General features: G+C 41.5%; 1 protein-coding gene across 5 annotated transcripts in view; it reads left to right on the forward strand.

Moving 5' to 3' along the window:
* The window catches only part of CORO1C (coronin 1C), an 83,754-nt gene that overhangs the window by 49,847 nt on the left and 10,021 nt on the right, over positions 1–23,886 (forward strand). For all 5 annotated transcript variants that reach the window (XM_033837087.2, XM_033837088.2, XM_073790240.1 and 2 more), the window contains 2 exons: positions 3,100–3,222; positions 22,709–22,838. In XM_033837087.2, the coding sequence (XP_033692978.1) occupies positions 3,100–3,222; positions 22,709–22,838 (253 nt within the window). The remainder of the gene's footprint in view (positions 1–3,099; positions 3,223–22,708; positions 22,839–23,886) is intronic.

Genomic DNA, 23,886 nt, shown 5'->3' on the forward strand with positions numbered 1-23,886 from the left:
TGGTCATATCTTTCTATCTTACATGTTATTGTTGTTTAGTGTTTTAGTTCTGCCTTGTCTTACCTGTACTCCAGTTAGTCATAATTACTACTGTTCTATACAGTCAATGCCTATTTACATTGACCACATTTACCAATTTGTTTGCTCACTTCTTGTTTTGGTATCCCAGTTCTTTCTTCTGGTTCACTTTCTTTTCCTGAAATAAGTCCTTGAACTTAGTTCTTTGAAATTAATTTTGAAATTCTTTGAGATAAGTCCAAGAATTTAATTCTTTGAATAAGAGTCTTTAAATGGTAAATTTTCAGTATCTTTTTGTTTAAAAATGTTGGGGTTGTTGTTTGTTTGTTTGGTCATCACTTTTGAATGATAGTTTATCTGGGCATAGAATGCACAGATGGTTGTTTTTCTTCCCATTTCTGAGATAGTTTCTGATGTCTTTGTTTCTGTACTTGCTTTTGAGAAGTCTGCTCACAGCTAGTCTAGTTATTCTCTCTGTAGGTAATCTGTCTTTTCTTTATGGCTGCTTTGGTTTGAGATTTTATCTTTGTTTTAGGTGTTCTGAATTGCACTAGGATATTCTACTTGGGACCTGTGCTTCTTCAATCTGAAGACTTATGCCCTCAGTTAAACTTGGAAAATCCTCAGCCCTCATCTCTTCAGTTTTTTGTTTCTCTTGCATTCTCTCCTTCTGGAATGTCTGTTGCAATGTGTGTCAGACCTCAACCTGGCCTTTGTGTCTCAGAATGTTTTAAATTACTAAATATCACACATTCAAGAGAGTAACTATATCTATAGCTTAAATAATAATAATACATAATAAAACAGTAATAATATTAGAAAATAAAACACCTGTGAGGTCACCGCCAGCACCTTGAGTAGTAGACCATGACGTGGGGTAGGAACTCCAGGGGAGGAGCACTCACAGGGGGAATTAGGTGAAACTACCTGGCTTGGGTGCTTAGTAGCAGCTCCTTCTTTAAGGAAGGATACGGTCAGGGGTGTTGGTAGAATGGATTCCGGCAGTTGTTAAATGTTGGGTAACGTTTTTTGAGCACTAGAGGTGCTGGGGCGGTACCAAGTGCTTTACCTTGATTGTCTCAGTTAATTCTCACATCAGCTCTTGAAGAAAGAATTCTAGCGTTCTCATTTTACAGGTGAGAAACTGAGGTCATTTGGCCAGAGCCTCGGGAGAAAATGGCAGTGCCACACCCCAGCCCTGGCAGCCTGGTCCCTGACCCTCACTGCTTCTCGGCCTGTCAGTGACCCACGTGGCTTCTCATACAAGACCCAGGTTCTCTGTAATATTGTGTTTCTTCCTTGGCGTTTTCGTTTATGAATTCCTGTTTTTGGTGATGCAATTCAGGAGACCGAAACTCTGGGTTGAATTAGTTTTGCAAGAGAAAGGGGGAGCGTGTGAAAAAACCCAGGCCTCAGGTCCGTAGGCTGGTGCACCTTCACACCTCAACTCAGAACTCACCTTTCTGCGCAGAAAACCTTCCCAAAGGCTGGAGCCCCCGCACAGCTGCTTGAATGTCCTTCTTCTGTGTTCCTGCCGCCTTGGGCCTGTCCTGGTGCTGCACGTCTTGTGCTGCGCTGTAACTGGAGCTTTAGATGGACTCCACGCTCGGCCAGGACGTGGAGGGTGCCCTGCTCACCTCTGTGTCAGCTCAGCTCAGTGTCTGGCCCAGAGTTCACGGATAACACACGCTTGTAATTCTTTAATGATTGAGTAAGTTAACATTATACAGGAAGAACTAATAGTAAGCGCCAGCTTTTTATTGAGTAGTTACTGTGCTCTGGGTACTCTAATTAATTTAGTTACTGTGCTCTGGGTACTTTAATTTTTTACACACCTTATACAGATGGTTGTAATGCTAGGTTATGATTTACCTCATTTCTCATTTACTCCTCACGGTAATCCTGGGAGGTAAGTATTACTGTTACTCATTTTACAGATGACAAGCTGAAGCTTAGAGAGATTACCTGTCTGAGATCACACACTGTTTAACCAAGAGAGCCTGGACTTCAATCCATATCTGTCTGACTCTGGAGCCTGTGGTCTTTGTGCTTTAGCACACTGCTTCTCTGGAGATTTCCACAGTCAAGTCAAAGTGGAGAAATCCAAATTTACTGATCTTGAAAATTTTCCAAGAAGCCTGCCCCCGTGTTGTGACAGCTGGCCATAACAGGAGAGTAGCATCAACCAAAAAATAGGTTCACTTTTGCATTGTGGTGATTCCTTTCTGTTCACCTGCGTTTAGCATATGTAGAAGAACGTCAGCAAGGACTGGCATTAACCTTTTTAAAAAGAAGCAGCCTTTGTACAGCTGTTGTTGTAATAGCATTTGTCTTGGTTAACACCAGACAAAATTGGTCCGATAAGCCAGATTGGCTGGTTAGGTTCAAGTGTGTAACATGAGCACGTTGTGATGGTTGCTATGACCAACATTAGAAGTTGTGTTCTTAATGAGATGTGGATCTGGGTAATGGCTGAGAGCTAAGCTGGTTAATTAGAAGGCCCAGCTGGCGTTTCTGTTGACGGAAGAGACCGAGACGTTGAAACGTACTATGTCCTTCGGCCACTGAGCAGTGGTTAAAGCTTTTCTTTTCATTACCTTCACTTTGCTTGCTCACTGGAAGTGCCATCCACTTGCAGAACTGTTAATTTGTATATTCAAGGGCATTAGCTTATCATATTAAAGGTTATATTTTACATTTTGAATAATACCAGGTTTGGTTTTTTTTTTAAACAGTAAAAACACACCTATAATTTACAGTAGGCTATTGTTAGAATTGTATTGTGATGAAAAGACTCTTGTATTCTCTTTTGCTGTGTCTATTAGTGCCATTGATTAAATAAAATCTCTGTGGTTCTGGAAATGTAGATCCTTGATTTGATGGAGTATCCTTGGTAGTAACTGTTTTTTAGAAATGCAAGTTGACATTTCTTAACAGTTGACGTTGGCTGATATGAACGTCATAATTTGTAGATTCTTGAGAGTTTGGGGTAGAAGTAATAAAGGAGAAGTGGGTCTGACAAAACATAAGAACTCTGTGGCATTGATGTTACATAATAGGTCTGTTTCTCTCTCCTTTCAGACTGGTCGAATTGACAAATCCTACCCCACAGTGTGTGGTCACACAGGACCAGTGCTGGACATAGACTGGTGCCCACATAACGATCAGGTCATTGCCAGCGGCTCAGAGGACTGCACGGTTATGGTAAGTTCCCTCGGTGTGGCGGGCACACAGGCCAGCGAGACTCACCTACTGCCTTCAAAGAGTGTGTGTGTGTGTGTAGGCTTGAAATGCAGAAAATCATAGAGCTTTGATTGTCCATTGGACTATACAAGAATTTAGTGACACTGAAGTTTAACTGCAGATAAGCCGTTTTACAAGTTTATATCAGGGAGTTGTACTCTCTTGTCTTTTTCCTTCTTTTGCTTCTGTGTGTGCGCATACTTGTTAACAGTTGACACATCTGCTTGATGGGAAGATTTTAGGGAAAGTAAAATGACTTTCAAATAATTCTGTGAATGCCGTTACACCACATGACCTTCCTCCCCTCTAAAAAAGGAGAGATAAAATTGCTACCATGATATATTACAGTGCATATTACAGTGAAATACGATGCCAAAGGTTATATAGACAGATGGAATGTGAAACAGATATTGAAAGATAATAAAGAGTTTTTGTAGGTGCTTATTTCCAAGCTAATGTCTAGTGGACCCTGGTTAACGAAGTCATTTTTATGCAGATATACAAATAACCAATTTGAAAGGTTGTTAAAGTAAGTTCTGTATGTTCCCCGGTTTAGATTCCAAAGGTACGTTATGTATGAAACCAGGCTTTGGAGTACTTGTGAATGAAACCACGCTTTGGAGTACTTGTGAATGTGAAGCTTCTTGTTCTTGATTATGTTCTTCTTAGCCTTCAAATGTAATTATGAGTTTGGATCCATTTTTAATCCTAGCGCAACATCTGCTGCAAAGACTGGGCAAGAGCGCAGACAGGGAGCCCTGAAGTCATGCCTGGAGTGGATGCAGGTCGTCCCTCAGGCACCCTCACACCTGGCAGGTGGAGAGCTGCAAGACCTGCACTCTGGTTATCCCCCTCTTGGTTTTCTGTGCACTGAACCAGACTTAGAAACATTGTTTGGAAGGCTTTGTTAATTACAGTTATTTTACATAAAAGGAAATTAATTCCTGAACTGTGCCATTTAAACGTTTACCCATTTTTCCTCATGGACTTTTGGCTAAGGATAACTCCTCCTGTGATCTCATGATTTTGGCAGCCAAAGTGTATTAAAGAAATATGCTGCTATTAAAAGGAGTTGTTCCATTTAACATGCCTTGCTAAATTGATCATTTGAATGGCTGCAGACACATTTTGCTAAGGGGAAGGAACAGTATTTAGACCTGATGCCCAAATCTTAAACTGAGAGTCTTAACCTTTCTTGGAGAAGCGGGTTTGATCCATCCCTCCCCATCTCCAGCATTATTGGTCACATTGCCCTTTAAAAAAAAACCTTTGTATTATAAAACAGACTAAACGAGCAGTTAAGTGAGTTCAATTAAGTGAAAAAGTGAATTGAGGGACTTCCCTGGTGGCACAGTGGTTGGGAATCTGCCTGCCAATGCAGGGGACACGGGTTCGATCCCTGGTCCAGGAAGATCCCACATGCTGCGGAGCAACTAAGCCCGTGCACCACAACTACTAAGCCTGCGCTCTAGAGCCCGCGAACCACAACTACTGAGCCCACGCGCCTAGAGCCCATGCTCCGCAACAAGAGAAGCCACTGCAATGAGAAGCCCGCGCACCACAACAAAGAGTAGCCCCCGCTCGCCACAACTAGAGAAAGCCCACCCACAGCAACAAAGACCCAATGCAGCCAAAAATAAATAAATTAAAAATAAATAAATTCATTAAAAAAAAAAAGTGAACTGAGTTAGGAGGTTTATTACTGAGTGAACACCCTGTGACTGCCACCCAGGTCAAGAAATGGAACTTTCCCAGGCTTCTCAGTCTCTTCCCTGTGCCCCATCCCAGTCCCCATCCACCCCTCCCTCTCCAAGTAACCAGTAAAACTCACTTCCTTGCCTTTCTTTGTGGTTTTAATCACTCAAGTGTGCGTCTCTGGACGCTAGAGCTTAGTCTTCCAAGTTCTAAAAACTTGATATGCCTTTTAAGTCTTTCCTAATCTACAGGTTCCTCCTCCATCCTTTTCTTGTTGAAGAAGCCTGATCTTTGACCTGTTGCTTCCAGAAGTCCAGAGTTTGCTGATTGCACCCTCGTGGTCCAGTTCAACCTGCTACTCTGTCTTTCAGATTCCCTGCAAGTTGGCAGCTGGATGCTAGAGCATGATTAGATTCAGATTCCATCCCTTTGACAAGCCTAGAGCTCGTGCTCTGGTCTCCCCTCAGGAGGCACGAGGTGTCAAGATGCCTGGTTTTTTGCTGTTTTTTGATTTGTGATTGATGCCCAGCACCTAGATCCAGCAACTCATTAGGGGGTCTCAAAATGGTGATATTAAATGCTGTGATTTTGTTTTCAGTTTTCAGCTGGTAAAATTTTTAAGGTGATGCTCTCTCTTATCTACTATTTAGTTACCCAGGAGTATAGTTCATATAGGAAAGCAGGATAAATGCTTGATTCTTTCCTTTTATTTACCCAGTTTTCAAAATAATGAATTGGTTCTTTATCTTCCTCAGAAGGTGACCAATTAGTTTTTCATTTGGAGGTTTTTTTCCCCCTTTCATTTCATTTTGAACTGAATGGGTTTCAATCTGTTACAATTCTTTTCTCAAAGCTCAGGGGATTCAGTCTGTGTTGATGGGAACCTCTTCACAGTTCCTGAGTCCTTCTGAAGTGACCCTACTTGTTTCTGTTGCTTCCTTGCTCTTCTGTATGTCCAGGTGTCTCAGGCCCATCCCTGACCCCACACCTCAAATCCGCCACTTCTCTCAGAAGCTCTGGTTTGTTTTAATGGAAAATGGAGTTTCTAGATCACTCTCTGAGTGCTTAGGGATGCTCATTGTTACCGTAGCGATCATTGTTTTTAAGACTTTGCAGTAAATTTGGCTAGAATATACATATATATTTAAAGATATAATACCTTGTGACTTCGTCTTAATCTTTCCAGTTCAAATTCAGGACTGTATAGTTTTTACCTAACTTCTTTAATAATACATCTCTGCTCCTTTCTTTCACACCAAGAATCCTGGTTCTCAGGAGTTCAGGATGAATTAGAATATCCTAATCTATCTCATTTGCTTTTTCACAGTATACATACAATAGTCTCACACTAAAAATACTAAGAGTATCACCACCATTATGATTACTGAAAGCAGTTTAAAAAAAAAAAGGCACTTGGATCATCTGAAGCTCCTTCTCTAGTAGATTCTAGACCCCAGTACTCTGGAAACCAACCAGAGAGGGCTCCCTTCCAGGACAGGCCCCACCCTGAGGAGCAGTTCCAAGGGATGGAATCAAATAGGAAAGGCTCGTGGGAACTGTATTCTCTAAGTTCTTCTATATTGACAATAGCTTGTTGTGACCTTTATACTTAAAGGTGAATTTTTCTGGATATAAAATTCTTGGCTTGCAGTATTTCCTTGAGTATCTAAATATTTCATTTTCTTTTGGCATAAAGTGTTGCTGTAAAAAATCAGATGATCAGAAAAAATCTGATTTTCTTTTCCTTATAGACTATATGTTCTTTTTGCCTAGATGTTCATAAGATTTTTTTTTCTTAAAATGTAGTAATTTTACTAGACTATTGTTGGTTATTCTGAGTTGGTATTTCTGTGTGTGATGTGCTCTTTCAATATATGGTTTCAGGTGCCGCCAAACCCCCCCCCCCCCCCCCCCCCCCCCCCCCCCCCCCGGGCAGGGAAGTTTTATTGACTTAGAGTCTTCAGTATTTGTTCTGTTCCTTTGCTTTGGTTTTTCCCTTCAGGGACTCCTCTTATCCAAATGCTTTATCTTATTTACCTATCTTCGATATTTGTCAGTTTCTCTCCAAACCTTTTTTCTTACTCATTTCTTTTAGGCTAAAATTTTTCTGCTTTTTACCTTTTATTTCTTTGGGGACATTATTTATGTTTATTTGCTCTTAGCTTCTTCGTTAGTCTTCGTTTCTAAAGTACTTTTCCTTTTATTTCTATTTTTTTTCTTGATTTCCGCCACCTTACTTTTGAGTTTTTCAAGTTCTGATTTATGTTTCCTGTCTTGTATTGTTTTCTTAATAATGTCTTTCGAAATGTGTGTGATAGTTTTTATCTTTCTTTGGAGCTGGTCTTACTCGCATTCTTGTACTGTCTGCAGGGATGTATTCTCTTTTTTTCTCCTAGTAATTTTGGAGCCTTGATTTTTTTTTTTTTCTTCTCCCGCTCTTATTTTTATGTGAATTTAGTTTTCCCGAGCTTTCAGAAGCTGGCTTCCTTCATAAAGCTGTTCTAACTTCACAGAGCTCCCTCTTCTGTCCTTTTCAGGTAGTGTTCAGAAACATGGTGGCTTGCTGTCAGATTTCCTGACCTGCTTTTTTTTGGTCTTTCTGATTCCTTTGTCCATCTTATTTCTGTCCTGCTCAGATTTGAGTCCATTTCTTGGAATTTCCACTCAGTGTGGGCCTGTCTCAGAAGGGAGTCCTCTCTGGTTGGTGTCTAGGGTATTGGGGTTTAGATTTCTCCAGCCCCTTCATACCTTTTTCGTTTCAGGTCCTTGTTCTCACCTGCTGTTGGAGAAGGCAAAGCTCCTTCCCGTTTCCGTTGTGGCCTCATATTGGCCTGCTCTTCTCAGATCTGTGGGGCACCCCATTGCTGCCCCATGATTTTTTTCGCACAGAGGCCGACAACACACGGGTTGTGTGGCTGTTGGTGGTTTTCCTCCACACACTTGCATTTGGGTTATCACCTAGTTTTGTGTATATATTGTCCCTGTGTTTTTGTTTTGTTATCTGCCTGCTCTGTGTTTTTCTTGAGGGACTTGGGAAGATCCCAAAACTGTGCTGCCACTGACACCACCATTGTCCCAGAATCCTCTGACGTTGCCCCTTTATTGGTATTGCCCGAGTGAACATTTTGTAAATTAAATAATGCTTTGGGATAAATCTTCCTCCTAGTTTTTTTTCACTCCCTTAACTATGGTGCTGATATTTTAATCACTTAATGTTTCCCAAATCATTTGTTATTATTATTGGGGTAATTACAAAATGCTTTAACAACTCAGCAGTTGAAATAAAATTTTAAAGAAGTATTTGATCTTCTACCCCACATGCTTCTTTTTTTTTATTTTTGAATTTTATTTTATTTATTTTTTATACAGCAGGTTCTTATTAGTTATCTATTTTATGCATATAAGTGTATATATGTCAATCCCAATCTCCCAATTCATATCACCACCACCCCCATCCCTGCCACTTTCCCCACTTGGTGTCCATACATTTGTTCTCTACATCTGTGTCTCTATTTCTGCCCTGTAAACCAGTTCATCTGTACCATTTTTCTAGGTTCCACATATATGCATTAATATACGATATTTGTTTTTCTCTTTCTGACTTACTTCACTCTGTATGACAGTCTCTAGGTCCATCCACTTCTCTACAAATGACCCAATTTTCTTCCTTTTTATGGGTGAGTAATATTCTGTTGTATATACGTACCACATCTTCTTTATCCATTCATCTGTCGATGGGCATTTAGGTTGCTTCCATGTCCTGGCTATTGTAAATAGTGCTGCAATGAACATTGGGGTGCATGTGTCTTTTTGAATTATGCTTTTCTCTGGGTATATGCCCAGTAGTGGGATTGCTGGGTCATATGGTAGTTCTATTTTTAGTTTTTTAAGGAACCTCCATACTGTTCTCCATAGTAGCTATATCTATTTACATTCCCACCAATAGTGCAAGAGGGTTCCCTTTTCTCCACACCCTCTCCAGCATTTGTTGTTTGTAGATTTTCTGATGATGCCCATTCTAACTGGTGTGAGGTGATACCTCATTGTAGTTTTGATTTGCATTTCTCTAATAATTTGTGGTGTTGACCAGCTTTTCATGTGCTTCTTGGCTATCTGTATGTCTTCTTTGGAGAAATGTCTATTTAGGTCTTCTGCCCATTTTCTGATTGGGTTGTTTCTTTTTTTAGTGTTGAGCTGCATGAGCTGTTTATATATTTTGGAGATTAATCCTTTGTCTGTTGATTCGTTTGCAAATATTTTCTCCCATTCCGAGGGTTGTCTTTTTGTCTTGTTTGTAGTTTCCTTTGCTTTGCAAAAACTTTTAAGTTTCATTAGGTCCCATTTGTTTATTTTTATTTCCATTACTATAGGAAGTGGATCAAAAAAGATCTTTCTGTGATTTATGTTAAAGAGTGTTCTTCCTATGTTTGCCTCTAACAGTTTTATAGTGTCCAGTCTTACATTTAGGTCTCTAATCCATTTTGAGTTTATTTTTGTGTATGGTGTTAGGGAGTGTTCTAATTTCATTCTTTTACATGTAACTGTCCAGTTTTCCCAGCACCACTTATTGAAGAGACTGTCTTTTCTCCATCGTATATCCTTGCCTCCTTTGTCATAGATTAGTTGACCATAGGTGCATGGGCTTATCTCTGGGCTTTCTATCCTGTTCCATTGATCTATGTTTCTGTTTTTGTGCCGGCACCATATTGTCTTGATGACTGTAGCTTTGTAGTATAGTCTGAAGTCAGGGAGACTGATTCCTCCAGCTCTGTTTTTTACCCCTCAAGACTGCTTTGGCTATTCAGGGTCTTTTGTGTCTCCATACAAATTTTAAGATTTTTTGTTCTAGTTCTGTAAAAAATACCACTGGTAATTTGATAGGGATTGCATTGAATCTGTAGATTGCTTTGGGTAGTATAGTCATTTTCACAATATTGATTATTGCAATCCAAGAACATGGTATATCTGTCCATCTGTTTGTGTCATCTTTGATTTCTTTCATCAGTGTCTTATAGTTTTCTGAGTATAGGTCTTTTACCTCCTTATGTAGGTTTATTCCTAGGTTTTTATTCTTTTTGTTGCAATGGTGAATGGATTGTTTCCTTCATTTCTCTTCCTGATCTTTCGTTGTTAGTGTATAGGAATGCAGGAGATTTCTGTGCATTAATTCTGTATCCTGCAACTTTACCAGATTCATTGATTAGCTCTAGTAGTTTTCTGGTGGCACCTTTAGGATTCTCTATGTGTAGTATCATGTCATTTGCAAACAGTGACAGTTTTAATTCTTCTTTTCCAATTTGGATTCCTTTTATTTCTTTTTCTTCTCTGATTGCCATGGCTAGGACTTCCAAAACTATGTTGAATAATAGTGGCGAGAGTGGACTTTCTTGTCTTGTTCGTGATCTTAGAGGAAATGCTTTCGGTTTTTCACCATTGAGAATGATGTTTGCTGTGGGTTTGTCATAAACGGCCTTTATTATGTTGAGGTAGGTTCCCTCTCTGCCCACTTTCTGGAGAGTTTTTTAAATTATTATTATTTTTTATTTTTTTTAACATTGTTATTAGAGTATAATTGCTTTACAATGGTGTGTTAGTTTCTGCTTTATAACAAAGTGAATCAGCTATACGTATACATATATCACCATATCTCCTCCCTCTTTTGCGTCTTCCTCCCACTCTCCCTATCCCACCCCTCTAGGTGGTAACAGAGCACTGAGCTGATCTCCCAGTGCTATGCGGCTGCTTCCCACTAGCTATCTGTTTAACATCTGGTAGTGTATATATGTCCATGCCACTCTTTCACTTCATCCCAGCTTACCCTTCCCACTCCCCGTGTCCTCAAGTCCATTCTCTATGTCTGCGTTTTTATTCCTGTCCTGCCCCTAGGTTCTTCAGGACCTTTTTTTTTTTTTTTTTTAAGATTCCATATATATGTGTTAGCATATGGTATTTGTTTTTCTCTTTCTGACTTACTTCACTCTGTATGACAGACTCTAGGTCCATCTACTTCACTACAAGTAACTCAATTTCATTTCTTTTTATGGCTGAGTAATATTCCATTGTATATACGTGCCACATCTTCTTTATCCATTCATCTGCTGATGGACACTTAGGTTGCTTCCATGTCCTAGCTATTGTAAATAGAGCTGCAGTGAACATTGTGGTATACGACTTTTTGAATTACGGTTTTCCCAGGGTATATGCCCAGTAGTGGGATTGCTGGGTCATATGGTAATTCTATGTTTAGTTTTTTAAGGAACCTCCATACTGTTCTCCATAGTGGCTGTATCAATTTACATTCCCACCAACAGTGCAAGAGGGTTCCCTTTTCTCTGGAGAGTTTTTATCATAAATCGGTGTTGAATTTTGTCAAAAGCTTTTTCTGCATCTCTTGAGATGATCATATGGTTTTTCTTCTTCAGTTTGTTAAGATGGTATATCACTTTGGTTGATTTGCATATATTGAAGAATCCTTGCATCCCTGGGATAAATCCCACTTGATCATGGTGTATGATCCTTTTAATGTGTTGTTGGATTCTGTTTGATAGTATTTTGTTGAGGAGTTTTGCATCTATATTCATCAGTGATATTGGTCTGTAATTTTCGTTTTTTGTACTATCTTTGTCTGGTTTTGGTATCAAGGTGATGGTGGCCTCATAGAATGAGTTTGTGAGTGTACCTTCCTCTGCAATTTTTTGGAAGAGCTTGAGAAGGATGGGTGTTAGCTCTTCTCTAATATTTGATAGAATTCACCTGTGAAGCCATCTGGTCCTGGACTTCTGTTTGTTGGAAGATTTTTTTTTTTTTTTTGCGGTATGCGGGCCTCTCACTGTTGTGGCCTCTCCCGTTGCTGAGCACAGGCTCCGGACGCGCAGCCTCAGCGGCTATGGCTCACAGGCCCAGCCGCTCCGCGGCATGTGGAATCTTCCCTGACCGGGGCACGAACCTGTGTCCCCTGCATCGGCAGGCGGACTCTCAACCACTGCGCCACCAGGGAAGCCCTGTTGGAAGATTTTTAATCACAGTTTCAATTTCATTCCTTGTGATTGATCTGTTCATATTTTCTATTTCTTCCTGGTTCAGTCTTGGAAGGTTATACCTTTCTAAGAATTTGTCCATTTCTTCCAGGTTGTCCATTTTATTGGCATAGAGTTGCTTGTAGTAGTCTCTTACGATGCTTTGTATTTCCACGGTGTCTGTTGTAACTTCTCCTTTTTCATTTCTAATTTTTTTGATAGGAGTCCTCTCCCTCTTTTTCTTGATGAGTCTGGCTAAAGTTTTATCAATTTTGTTGATCTTCTCAAGGAACCAGCTTTTAGTTTTATTGATCTTTGCTATTGTTTTCTTTGTTTGTATTTCATTTATTTCTGCTCTGATCTTTATGATTTCTTTCCTTCTGATAACTTTGGGTTTTGTTTGTTCTTCTTTCTGTAGCTCCTTTAGGTGTAAGGTTAGATTGTTTGAGATTTTTCTTGTTTCTTGAGGTAGGATTGTATTGCTGTAAACTTCCCTCTTAGAACTGCTTTTGCTGCATCCCATAGGTTTTGGATCATTGTGTTTTCCTTGTCATTTGTCTCTAGATATTTTTTGATTTCCTCTTTGATTTCTTCAGTGATCTCTTGGTTATTTAGTAACGTATTGTTTAGCCTCCACATGTTTGTGTTTTTTACGTTTTTTTCCCTGTAATTGATTTCTAATCTCATAGTGTTGTGGTTGGAAAAGATGCTTGATATGATTTCAATTTTCTTAAATTTACTGAGGCTTGATTTGTGACCCAAGATGTGACCTAATCTATCCTGGAGAATGTTCGTGTGCACTTGAGAAGAAAGTGTAATCTGCTGTTTTTGGATGGAATGTCCTATAAATATCAATTAAATCTATCTGATCTGTTGTGTCATTTAAAGCTTGTGTTTCCTTATTAATTTTCTGTCTGGATGATCTGTCCATTGTTGTAAGTGAAGTGTTAAAGTCTTCCACTATTATTGTGTTACTGTCGATTTCCTCTTTTATATCTGTTAGCAGTTGCCTTATGTCTTGAGGTGCTCCTATGTTGGGTGCGTATATATTTATAATTGTTATATCGTCTTCTTGGATTGATCCCTTGAGCATTATGTAGTGTCCTTTCTTGTCTCTTGTAACATTCTTTATTTTAAAGTCTATTTTATCTGAGTATTGCTACTCCAGCTTTCTTTTGATTTCCATTTGCATGGAATATCTTTTTCCATCCCCTCACTTTCAGTCTGTATGTGTCCCTAGGTCTGAAGTAGGTCTGTTGTAGACAGCATATATATGGGTCTTGTATTTGTATCCATTCAGCGAACCTGTGTCTTTTGGTTGGAGCATTTAATTCATTCCCGTTTAAGGTAATTATCGATATGTATGTTCCTATTACCATTTTCTTAATTGTTATGGGTTTGTTTTTGTAGGTCCTTTTCTTCTCTTGTGTTTCCCACTTAGAGAAGTTCCTTTAGCATTTGTTGTAGAGCTGGTTTGGTGGTGCTGAATTCTCTTAGCTTTTGCTTGTCTGTAAAGCTTTTGATTTCTCTGTCAAATCTGAATGAGATCCTTGCCAGGTAGAGTAATCTTGGTTGTAGGTTCTTCCCTTTCATCACTTTAAATATATCATGCCGCTCCCTTCTGGCTTGTAGAGTTTCTGCTGAGAAATCACCTGTTAACCTTATGAGAGTTCCCTTGTGTGTTATTTGTCGTTTTTCCCTTGTTGCTTTCAATAATTTTTGTCTTTAATTTTTGTCAGTTTGATTACTGTGTGTCTCGGCGTGTTTCTCCTTGGGTTTATCCTGCCTGGGTCTCTGTGCTTCCTGGACTTGGGTGGTTATTTGCTTTCCCATGTTAGGGAAGTTTTCGACTATAATCTCTTCAAATATTTTCTCTGGTCCTTTCTCTCTCCTCCTTCTGAGACCCCTATAATGCGAATGTTGTTGCGTTTAATGTTGTCCCAGAGGTCTCTTAGGCTGTCTTCATTTCTTTTCATTCTTTTTTCTTTATTCTGTTCCATGGCAGTGAATTCCACCATTCTGTCTTCCAGGTCACTTGTCTGTTCTTCTGTTTCAGTTATTCTGCTGTTGATTCCTTCTAGTGTAGTTTTCATTTCAGTTATTGGATTGTTCATCTCTGTTTGTTTCTTCTTTAATTCTTCTAGATCTTTGTTAAACATTTCTTGCATCTTCTTGATCTTTGCCTGCATCCTTTTTCCGAGGTCCTGGATCATCTTCGCTGTCATTATTCTGAATTCTTTTTCTGGAAGGTTGCCTATCTCCACTTCATTTAGTTGTTTTTCTGGGGTTTTATCTTGTTCCTTCATCTGGTACGAAGTCCTCTGGCTTTTCATTTTGTCTGTCTTTCGTGAATGTGGTTTTTCCCTCCACAGGCTGCAGAATTATAGTTCTTGCTTTTGCTGTATGCCCTCTCCCCACCTGTTTCTTAATACCTCATTTTCCCTTTTGTTCTCCTGAAGATGAAGGACCAGTGTACAACAAATCAAATGATTTCAAACAGCAACATTATTAATTTAAAAAAAAAAAGCAGAAAAGTTCTCTGTAGTTTCCCAAGCGTAGCCTCCTGGCAGTAATAGCCCAGGACCTGCAACTGGAGATGGATATGAAGGTCCAGCTCCAGTAGAGAAAGGATGCTGAGATAAGCCCAGGTCACTTAAATGCTCTCAGCCTCAGTTGCCTTACATGCTTAAAAAACTAAATTAAATAAAACAAGCCAATTGAGAGGATCCAGGAAGTATAATGAGTTACTGTTTTTTCACAGTGAGTTTTGATATATACTTATAGTGGATTCATGGTAGTAAGAATATCTTTAGCAAATAATTCAGTAGAAAAAAACAGAGTAGAACCAATTTACCAAATGATCTGTAAACTGATTAACTTAATTTAAAAAAAATACTTTTTGTATTTATAGTATAATTCCATTATGTCCTCTGCATTTAAGCAGTGATTTATTCACTGTGTGAGAATTGATTCTGTGGCAGTCATGTTACATTGATTGCAGTTTTAGAGAGGGAATGCCAGCCTTATGGTACATTCCTCCATCTTTTAGAGATGGCTTCTTTAAGCAGCCAAAAAGTAAATTATATTGGCATGGTTTGCCTTTGGTGTACTACCTTTTCTTTTTTTTTTTTTTTTTGTTTTGTTTTCTGTTTTTTGGCCGCATTGCTTGGCATGTAGTGTGGGATCTTAGTTCCCCAACCAGGGATCAGAACCTGTGCCCCCTGCAGTGGAAGCATGAAGTCTTAACCACTGGACTGCCAGGGGAATCCTGGTGTACTACTTTTTTTTTTTTTTTTTTTTTCCGGTACCCGGGCCTCTCACTGTTGTGGCCTCTCCCGTTGCGGAGCACAGGCTCCGGACACGCAGGCTCAGCGGCCATGGCTCACGGGCCCAGCCGCTCCACGGCATGTGGGATCTTCCCGGACCGGGGCACGAACCCGTGTCCCCTGCATTGGCAGGCAGACTCTCAACCACTGTGCCACCAGGGAAGCCCCATGGTGTACTACTTTTGAAGTGATGTTTTGTATGAGCAGATAGCAATGATATAAACCCCTCTTCCCAGAAACTATACGCTGCTCCTAAGTTTTCCAGATTTTTGGTACTGTGAGTTCTTTTTTCTAACTCTCCTCACAGAAAGTTTTAACAATTGTAGCTGTTAAGTATTTTACTTGGGAAAATTTTAGCTCTAAGAAAATAACAGTGTTTAAATAATACAAAGCGCAGCCAAGGGGAATCCCCTGGTGGACCAGTGGTTAGAACTCTGTACTTTCACTGCTGAGGGCCTGGGTTCAATCCCTGGTGAGGGAACTAAGATCCCACAAGCTGAGTGGTACGGCCAAAAATAAATAAATAAATAAAAGAGCAGGCAAGGCAAGTTTAGTGAATGATGTTGATTCAACACTGTCCCTTATCTGCAAACACAGATGCAAAAACTGGCGAATTCAGACAGTGGCGCTGCCTGACTGGTTCTTCCAGAGTCTGGGAGAGGGAAAGATCTTGCAGGAGGAGCATCTTATTTGCCTTTACCTAGATGTTCTGATTGGTCCCAAATGATGAAGTTTAAATGGACACTTTTCCCTTTTCTCAAATCAGTCTTAAACTCCTGTGGAAATCAACAAAAATAAACTCCCTTTTTTCTTTTTTTTTTTTTTGTGGTACACGGGCCTCTCAGCACTGTGGCCTCTCCCGTTGCAGAGCACAGGCTCCGGACGCGCAGACTCAGCGGCCATGGCTCACGGGCCCAGCCACTCCGTGGCACATGGGACCCTCCCAGACCTGGGCATGAACCTGCGTCCCCTGCATCAGCAGGCGGACTCTCAACCACTGCGCCACCAGGGAAGCCCTAAACTCCCTATTTTACCCATTTTTGCTTCTGTTGTAAATTTTCCTCTTGCGGTTTTTGCCTTGAAATAAAGGTAGAAGTGATGTGGTTGGTGATGGGAGCGCATTCCCCAGGACTCTGGTCCTACTCAGTCATTCAGCAGGACTTCTTGTTATTTCCATTCTGTACAGATTGCGTCTGGGCCATTGGCCAAGTGGGTATTATAACCTTGGCACATCGGAACCCAACTCTCACTTCTTGATTTTCTCAAAACCAATGTTGTTCTCAGTGTCATGGTTCATTTAGGGATGTCCTGACTCTCTGCATCCTGCCCCTTGGGGTGTTGGATCAGTGGCTTCTGCAGGGGGGTTGCTGCTCTGCAGCTGCTGCAGAATCTCAGACTCTCCCTGTCTCTTTAGATCAGCTCTTTCCTTAATTCTGCCTTTGGAATTGGTTTCCTCTACATTTTAAAAATGTGGCGTTTGGGGGGAATAGCCGTTTTTATTGCTGTAACTCTAGTGCCTAACCTGGTAGCAAGTTCACGATGGGTGATTAAAACAGGGAGGCAGTGTCTGGAAGCACTTTGTGTTTGCATTAAATTTGCGCTGTGTTTGAGAAATAAAACCATCAAATAAATGTACTTTTAAATGACTACTTGAGAGAAACCCACTCTTAACTTTCCTCGCTTTTTTTCTTGTTAGAACTGTTCTCTTGAGCTGTCCTTTTTCCATATTTAGAAATTCACATGGGAAAAGGATGCCAGTGATATAGTCATTCCTGAATGGATGCTTAAAGTTGTTTTTTCCAGAACCATGTTGGGTTTTCACCGATTGATTCACTTTTTCATCTGGAAGCCCTAGAGACTAATTGTGGTTTTTTTCCTTTCTTTCAAAACAAAACAAGACAAAACATTGCCATAGTAATGTGTTGTCCACATAGAAAATTCCAGGAATACACAGTATTATTTTTAAAAAAAGAAAAGAAAAAATCAGGAGGAGAGGGGATAGCTTGTAGTGGCTGCCGTGCTGAGATGCCCACTCAGGGCACAGCAGAGGGTGTTTGATGCCACTTTTCCTCTCTACTCACCGCATATGTTTTTGGAAGAGCCGAGTGGTATGAGAGTCCTAGCCGCAGCCACGGAACAGAGAGAAGCTGACGGACCAGCCTGGAAATCAGAGCCGATCTCATTTGTGCTAATTGGCCCGGGCATGAACTGGAGCTTTCACACATATGATATCTTGGATATAAACAGCCCTGCAGTTGGGTACAGGGCTGAATTAATTTGAAGACAAATTAATTTCATTCCATAGAATCCTGCTGTCCAGACTTGAAATTACATGTTGGGGTCATAGGGGTCACAGTTCCAGCAAGAAAAATAATCATGAACATATAGTAGATCCTTTTTTTGCCAAGTGCTGTTTTAAGCGTTTATGTGGTGATTATATTTAACCATTGTTAACAGCACAGTGAGGCAGGAGTGTGTCCCATTTTACCACTCAGGAAACGCAGGCCCAGGGGGTGACAGTTTTGTCAAAGGTCACCCCGTTTGCAGTAGTTCACATTCGGGTAGTGCTTGGGGGTGCAGAATGTATCAGCTCATTTGACCTTTGCATTTACCCCTGAGGAGGCAGAGCCGCTGCTGTCCTCCGTATGGAACAAGGAAATCAAGGCTCCTGGAAGTGAGACCCCTTCTTAATGCTGACACATCCAGTTAGTGTCCCAGCTCTGGTGGAGACCGTGTCTTCTGATGCTCCAGGCCAGCATCCTTTCCACCACACCAGGCTGCATCCCAGGTTATGCACAAGAAAACTAAACAGGGACCGAATGGGACTTCTGCAACCTCTCCAGTCCAAACTGGAAGGCCGTTGCCGGCTGCAGCAGAGAGCCCTACAGAGGGCAGAGAGCCGCGTACTGACAGGCCTGTGAGCAGGGCCAGCAGGCCCGAAGCAGGGCTGTGTCCGCTTCGTGTGGAAGGACTTACAGATGTGCCGGCCCTTCCCCACAGGCCGCCTTTCTCCCCACAGAGGCCGGAATGCCACTGTCTTTGCATTTCATCGTACAGGCTTTTCTGGTCACTCTCCCCTGCCTCTGGGAATCCTCATGCTGGTGTTATCTTTCTTACTCTGGTGACTTTTTCCTGTCAGCCCCTCAGCCAGCCTCTTTGGAGCATCAGCTCTTTAGAAAATTGCTCTCTGCATCTGTGTTTTTTATTTTGAAACTGGATCGTTGATTTCCTTCCTTCCTTCTCCCTTTCCATCTCTTTTTTTTCTTTATAAATTTATTTATTTATTTTTGGCTGTTTTGGGTCTTCGTTGCTGCGCGCAGGCTTTCTCTAGTTGCGGCGAGCGGGGGCTACTCTTCATTGTGGTTCGAGGGCTTCCCATTACGGTGGCTTCTCTTGTTGCAGAGCACAGACTCTAGGCACACAGGCTTCAGTAGTTGTGGCTCGCGGGCTCCAGAGCACAGGCTCAGTAGTTGTGGTGCATGGGCTTAGCTGCTCCGCGGCATGTGGTATCTTCCCGGACCGGGGCTTGAACCCGTGTCCCCTGCATTGGCAGGCGGATTCTTAATCACTGCACCACCACGGAAGTCCCATCTAAGTGCTTTAGATTCATGTTACCACATCGGTCTCCAGACAACCCCAGTGAGGGCAGGTTCATTATTACTCCCATTTTATTGGCGAGGAAACTCAAGGCCCAGATAGGTTAGGTGAATGTCCCCAAGGTCATACAGCTGATACGTAGCAGAATCAGGATATTCTTCACCCCTGCACCGTACTGGGGGCACAGACTGTGTGCCAGGCACTATTCCAGGACTTTCTTAACTCAGTCCTCACAGCAGCCCTAGGAAGCACAGGTACTGATGCTTCCCTGTGCAGTGATGTTGAACTGTTTGCCGAGGACCATCACAGTAAAAGGCCCGGGCAGGATTTGAACCAGGGTCTCTTTGGCTCCAGAGCCCATTCTCCATCCAACTGCTTGTCTTTGCTGTCTTTTTGACTTTCGGCCTCATAGACAGCTCTGCTTTGTTAGACCGTAAACCCTTTGAGAGCGGGACCTGGGTTTAGTTGTCCTTCCCCACTTGCCTGGTAATGGGCCTGTGTTAAGTGGCTACTCAAGAAAAGTGCTGCACAGGTGAGTAACCGAGGTAGTGAGATGGGTTAGGTGCCTGGATGGAATACACAAGCCTCATTGAGGGAACCATGGAACCTGCCAAAAGTGAGATAAAGAAAGGGACAGAGAGTTTCCTCATTTTTAAAATTATATAATAAACGTTTTGTTCCATCATTAACATCTCCTCGCCATCCAAGGAAAAGATGCATGAAGAAGCTAGAGAAAGGAAAAGATCAAGTCCCATTATGAGCTCTCATGTTTAAGACAGGAAATGCTGCTTATATCCAAAGCCTCCCATCACTCCACGCCTCATTAGGGATTTAGAAAACACACTGCTTAATCTCGGTCATTCAGGCAGTGAAGGTTTTACTATCCTTGTGGGAAAACCCAGCAGCCCGTGGTCACAGTGCCCCCTGGAGACGGCAGGTGGAATTACCACGCTTTCCGTCCTAAGCGTGAGTCGGAATTCATATTGCAAAATGCATTTCCTGTTGAGTCTCTGAAGTCTCGTTTCATAATTGTTTCTCTGCCGACTTCGCGCTTTGATTAAACCAGTAGTTGTTTTCTGTTCCTTCTATTCACAGTTTCAGTCCTGCTTTACATTCAAATAGCCAAGTTCAATGTGGAGCAGTTTTACTGTTCATAAACCCTTGAATAAAAATAGGTGAAAGCAAACAGATAGCTCTGGAGGGTAACAGATGCCCACGCTCGGAGTCTGTTATGTTTGGTGGAGAGAGGCAGTGGTCTGGGTGAGGGGTTGGGAGAGGCAAGGTAGGTTCCCTTTGCCTTCCATGCTTGTTCATATCTGCCGTGTTTAAAATCTGCTGAAAGATGAGCATGCAGGGGAAATTGGGTGACATCCTAAACTTATGCCCTCAGAAGGCAGGTTTATGAACGATCGCTTAATTCACAACTTTCCTGCAGTCCTCAGACTGGCAACATTTTTGTTCTGATTTTTTTCAGGACGAGAGAACCGAGCTGAACCTTAACCACTCCTAATTCAGACTCTGCCTTTCCACCAAGCAGTCAAAAACAGACAGTTGTTTGTCTCCTCCTTAAAAATCCCCAACAAGGGAAAATTCTGTTTCTCACTTGTTCCACTGTTGAGTATGATTTTTTCCCCCTGGCAAGTTCTAAATTTGTTATGAACTAGTTCCATAAGATCTTTTTTGGTAGAAGATTTACTCATTTTAATCTTCATACAGAAGAAGATAATTGTTTTAAACTTTAGCCTGTTCACAAACTTAAATGTTACTTAATATCTGGTTTTAACAGCTTTATTGAGGTATAATTCACATACAGCTTACCCATTTAAAGTGTACAATTCAGTGGTCTTTAGTATATTCATAGATATGTACCACCATCACCACAGACAATTTTAGAATGTTTTCATCACTTCAAAAAGAACCCCCCCAAAAACAGAAACCCCGTATTCTTTACCTATTGCACCCCTCCACCACCCCCAGCACTAAGCAACCACTAATCTATTCTCTGTCTCTATAGATTTTCATTTCTGGACATCTCATATACATGAATCCTACAATATGCGGACTGTCATCACTGGCTTCTTTACTTAACCTAACATTATCAAACTTCATCCATGTTGTTGTGTGTGTCAGTACTTAATCTCTTTCTGTGGTCATATATTCCTTCATGTATCACATTTTGTGTATCCATTTATTAGCTGCTGGACACTTGGGTTGTTTACACCTTTTGGCTGTTACGAATAATGCTGCTATAAAATTTGTGTACAGGTTTTAGTGTGGACATATGTTTTCATTTCTCTTGGGTAGGTACCTAGGAGTAGAATTGCTGGGTCATAGGTAACTCTGTGTTTGATCATTTGAGGAACTTCCCAAACTGTTGCCCAAAGTGGCTGCACTATTTTTCATTCCCACCAGCAGTGTATGAGGGCTCTGAATTCTCTATACCCTTGCCAGTGCTTGTTGCTATCTGGATATGAAGTGATGTTTTATTGTGGTTTTGAAGTGATGTTTTATTGTGGTTTTGATGTGCACTTCCCTGATGGCTAATAATGTTGAGCAGCTCTTCATGTGTTTTTTTGCTCTTCATATATCTTCCCTGAAGAAACATCTAGATTCCTTGCTCATTTAAAAAATTTGGTTATTTTCCTTTTATTGTTGAGTTGTAAGAGTTCTTTAAATATTCGAGATAAAAGTCCCTTTTCGGGGGCTTCCCTGGTGGCGCAGTGGTTGAGAGTCCGCCTGCTGATGCAGGGGACACGGGTTCGTGCCCTGGTCCGGGAAGATCCCACATGCCGCGGAGCGGCTGGGCCCGTGAGCCATGGCCGCTGAGCCTGCGCGTCCGGAGCCTGTGCTCCGCAACGGAAGAGGCCACGACAGTGAGAGGCCCGCGTACCTCAAAAAAAAAAAAAAAAAAAAAGTCCCTTTTCGGATAGATATATGACTTGCAAATTATTTTCTCTCATTCTGTGGGTTGTCTTGTCACTTTCTTGACAGTGTTCTCTGAAGCACAAAAGTTTTAAATTTTGATGAAGTCCAATTAATGTTTTTCTTTTGTAAGAAGATTTCTTTAGTACATGTTACAAAGCTATTAGCTATCTTTTCATTTTCTCAATGTAGAATTATAGAAAATATGATGTTTGAAAAACTGCACCACCCCCCAAGAAGGTTTGGTGGATGGAGTTTGCTTTCCCCTCAAGAATCATGGACTTAGCTAGGGGTTTTCACTCCAATGCGTCTCTTCATGGGTGCTTCAGTCATTTTGTATTTTTCTTTCAATTTTTTGGTATGCTTCTAACTGGAGAGTTTTGAACTTAACAGGGAATTTATTTTATTTTATTTTTAAATTTTATTTTGCGGTACGCGGGCCTCTCACTCTCGTGGCCTCTCCCGTTGCGGAGCACAGGCTCCGGACGCGAAGGCTCAGCGGCCCTGGCTCACAGACCCAGCCGCTCCGCGGCATATGGGATCTTCCCGGACCGGGGCACGAACCAGTGTCCCCTGCATCGGCAGGTGGACTCTCAACCACTGCGCCACCAGGGAAGCCCCATTAACAGGGAATTTAAAATAAAATCTCTACTAATAGTAAATAAAAGCAGAGAGGTCTAACATTTTTAGACCTTATGGATATTCTGCTCTTTGCTCTCCTACTGCATTTGAAAAACAGCTGTACGTGTTTCACCACATTCTGCCTTTCATCCAAAGACCACTGTATGTTCTGTTTATGCAGAGCAAGGCTTCACACTGGATGGTCACAGTTAATGTGATAATGAAAGCCGACCGCTTTCATGTGGATGACCTTTCTTCCTTTGCCAACAGGTATGGCAGATCCCAGAAAACGGACTCACTCTTTCCCTGACTGAGCCCGTGGTCATTTTAGAAGGCCACTCAAAGAGAGTCGGCATCGTGGCCTGGCACCCGACGGCCCGCAACGTGCTTCTCAGTGCAGGTAGGAGCCGAGCTGACCTCTGCTTTCTCCTTGCCCTCACTTCTCGTGGCCTCTGTGTGGAAGGAACAACAGACGCATGCTGACTGTGCTGGCAGTTGTGAAGCAGATCATTGGAACCCATGACAGGGTGCCTAAATGTGGGAGTTCCCCAACACCCGTGTGCATGTGTGTGTGTCGAGGCCACTTGGGCAAAGCCAATGGAAGCTGTGGACTTCCTGCCTAGAATTAGGAACAGACACATGCTTACTTATATAATCACATTTCAGCAGAGTCGTGGTTCCTGCTGGGGCCCTCCATGCCTCCATGGCCCTCAGTTGTAGTTATTCCTGATGTAGTAGAAGGAGCCCGAGTAGGAGCCAGGAGCCCTGGGTTCCAGTTTTGGTGTTGCTGCCAACTTTGGGGTGATCCTGTTAGTCAAATACCCTCCTTCCTTTTAAAAAATACTTTCATCTTTCTCCTTATACTTGTAGTCCACGTGTACTATGGAGAATATATATAAACAAAAGGGAGAAAAGAAAAATCATTTACAATCCCACCACCCGGAGGAAACATCATTATTACCCTTCTGATGTTTCTTTCCAGAGATATTTCTGTGCCCATAAACAATTTTACATACAAAGATGGGTTCAGACACTGTACATGTGACCTGCTTTCTGCACTTGCTGGTACACTGTGGTCCTTTTCAGGTGCCATTACATGTTGTGTGATATTTTTAATGACTCCATTAATAGTCCATTGTCTGGATACCTGTTTATTTAGTCAGTCCCCTATTTTTGGACACTGAGGTTGTTTCCGATTTTTCACTGTTAAACAGCACTGCAGTGAACCCTTGTGACCAAGTCCTAGTGTTCCTATTGGTTTCCCACTTGTGTAGTTTCCAAGTTTCATCTTAAAGAAATCTTTTTCTTTGTCTAAAATCTGAGATTTTATCTGCTTTTATAGAAGCAATACAAAGGACAGGAAGGAGCTTTGTGGGGTGATGGAAATGTTGATCTTGACTCTGATGATGGCTACATGAATATGTACATGTATCAAAACTTAGCCAATG

This window comes from Tursiops truncatus, chromosome 13, assembly GCF_011762595.2.
Source record: "Tursiops truncatus isolate mTurTru1 chromosome 13, mTurTru1.mat.Y, whole genome shotgun sequence".
NCBI classification, from domain to species: domain Eukaryota; kingdom Metazoa; phylum Chordata; class Mammalia; order Artiodactyla; family Delphinidae; genus Tursiops; species Tursiops truncatus.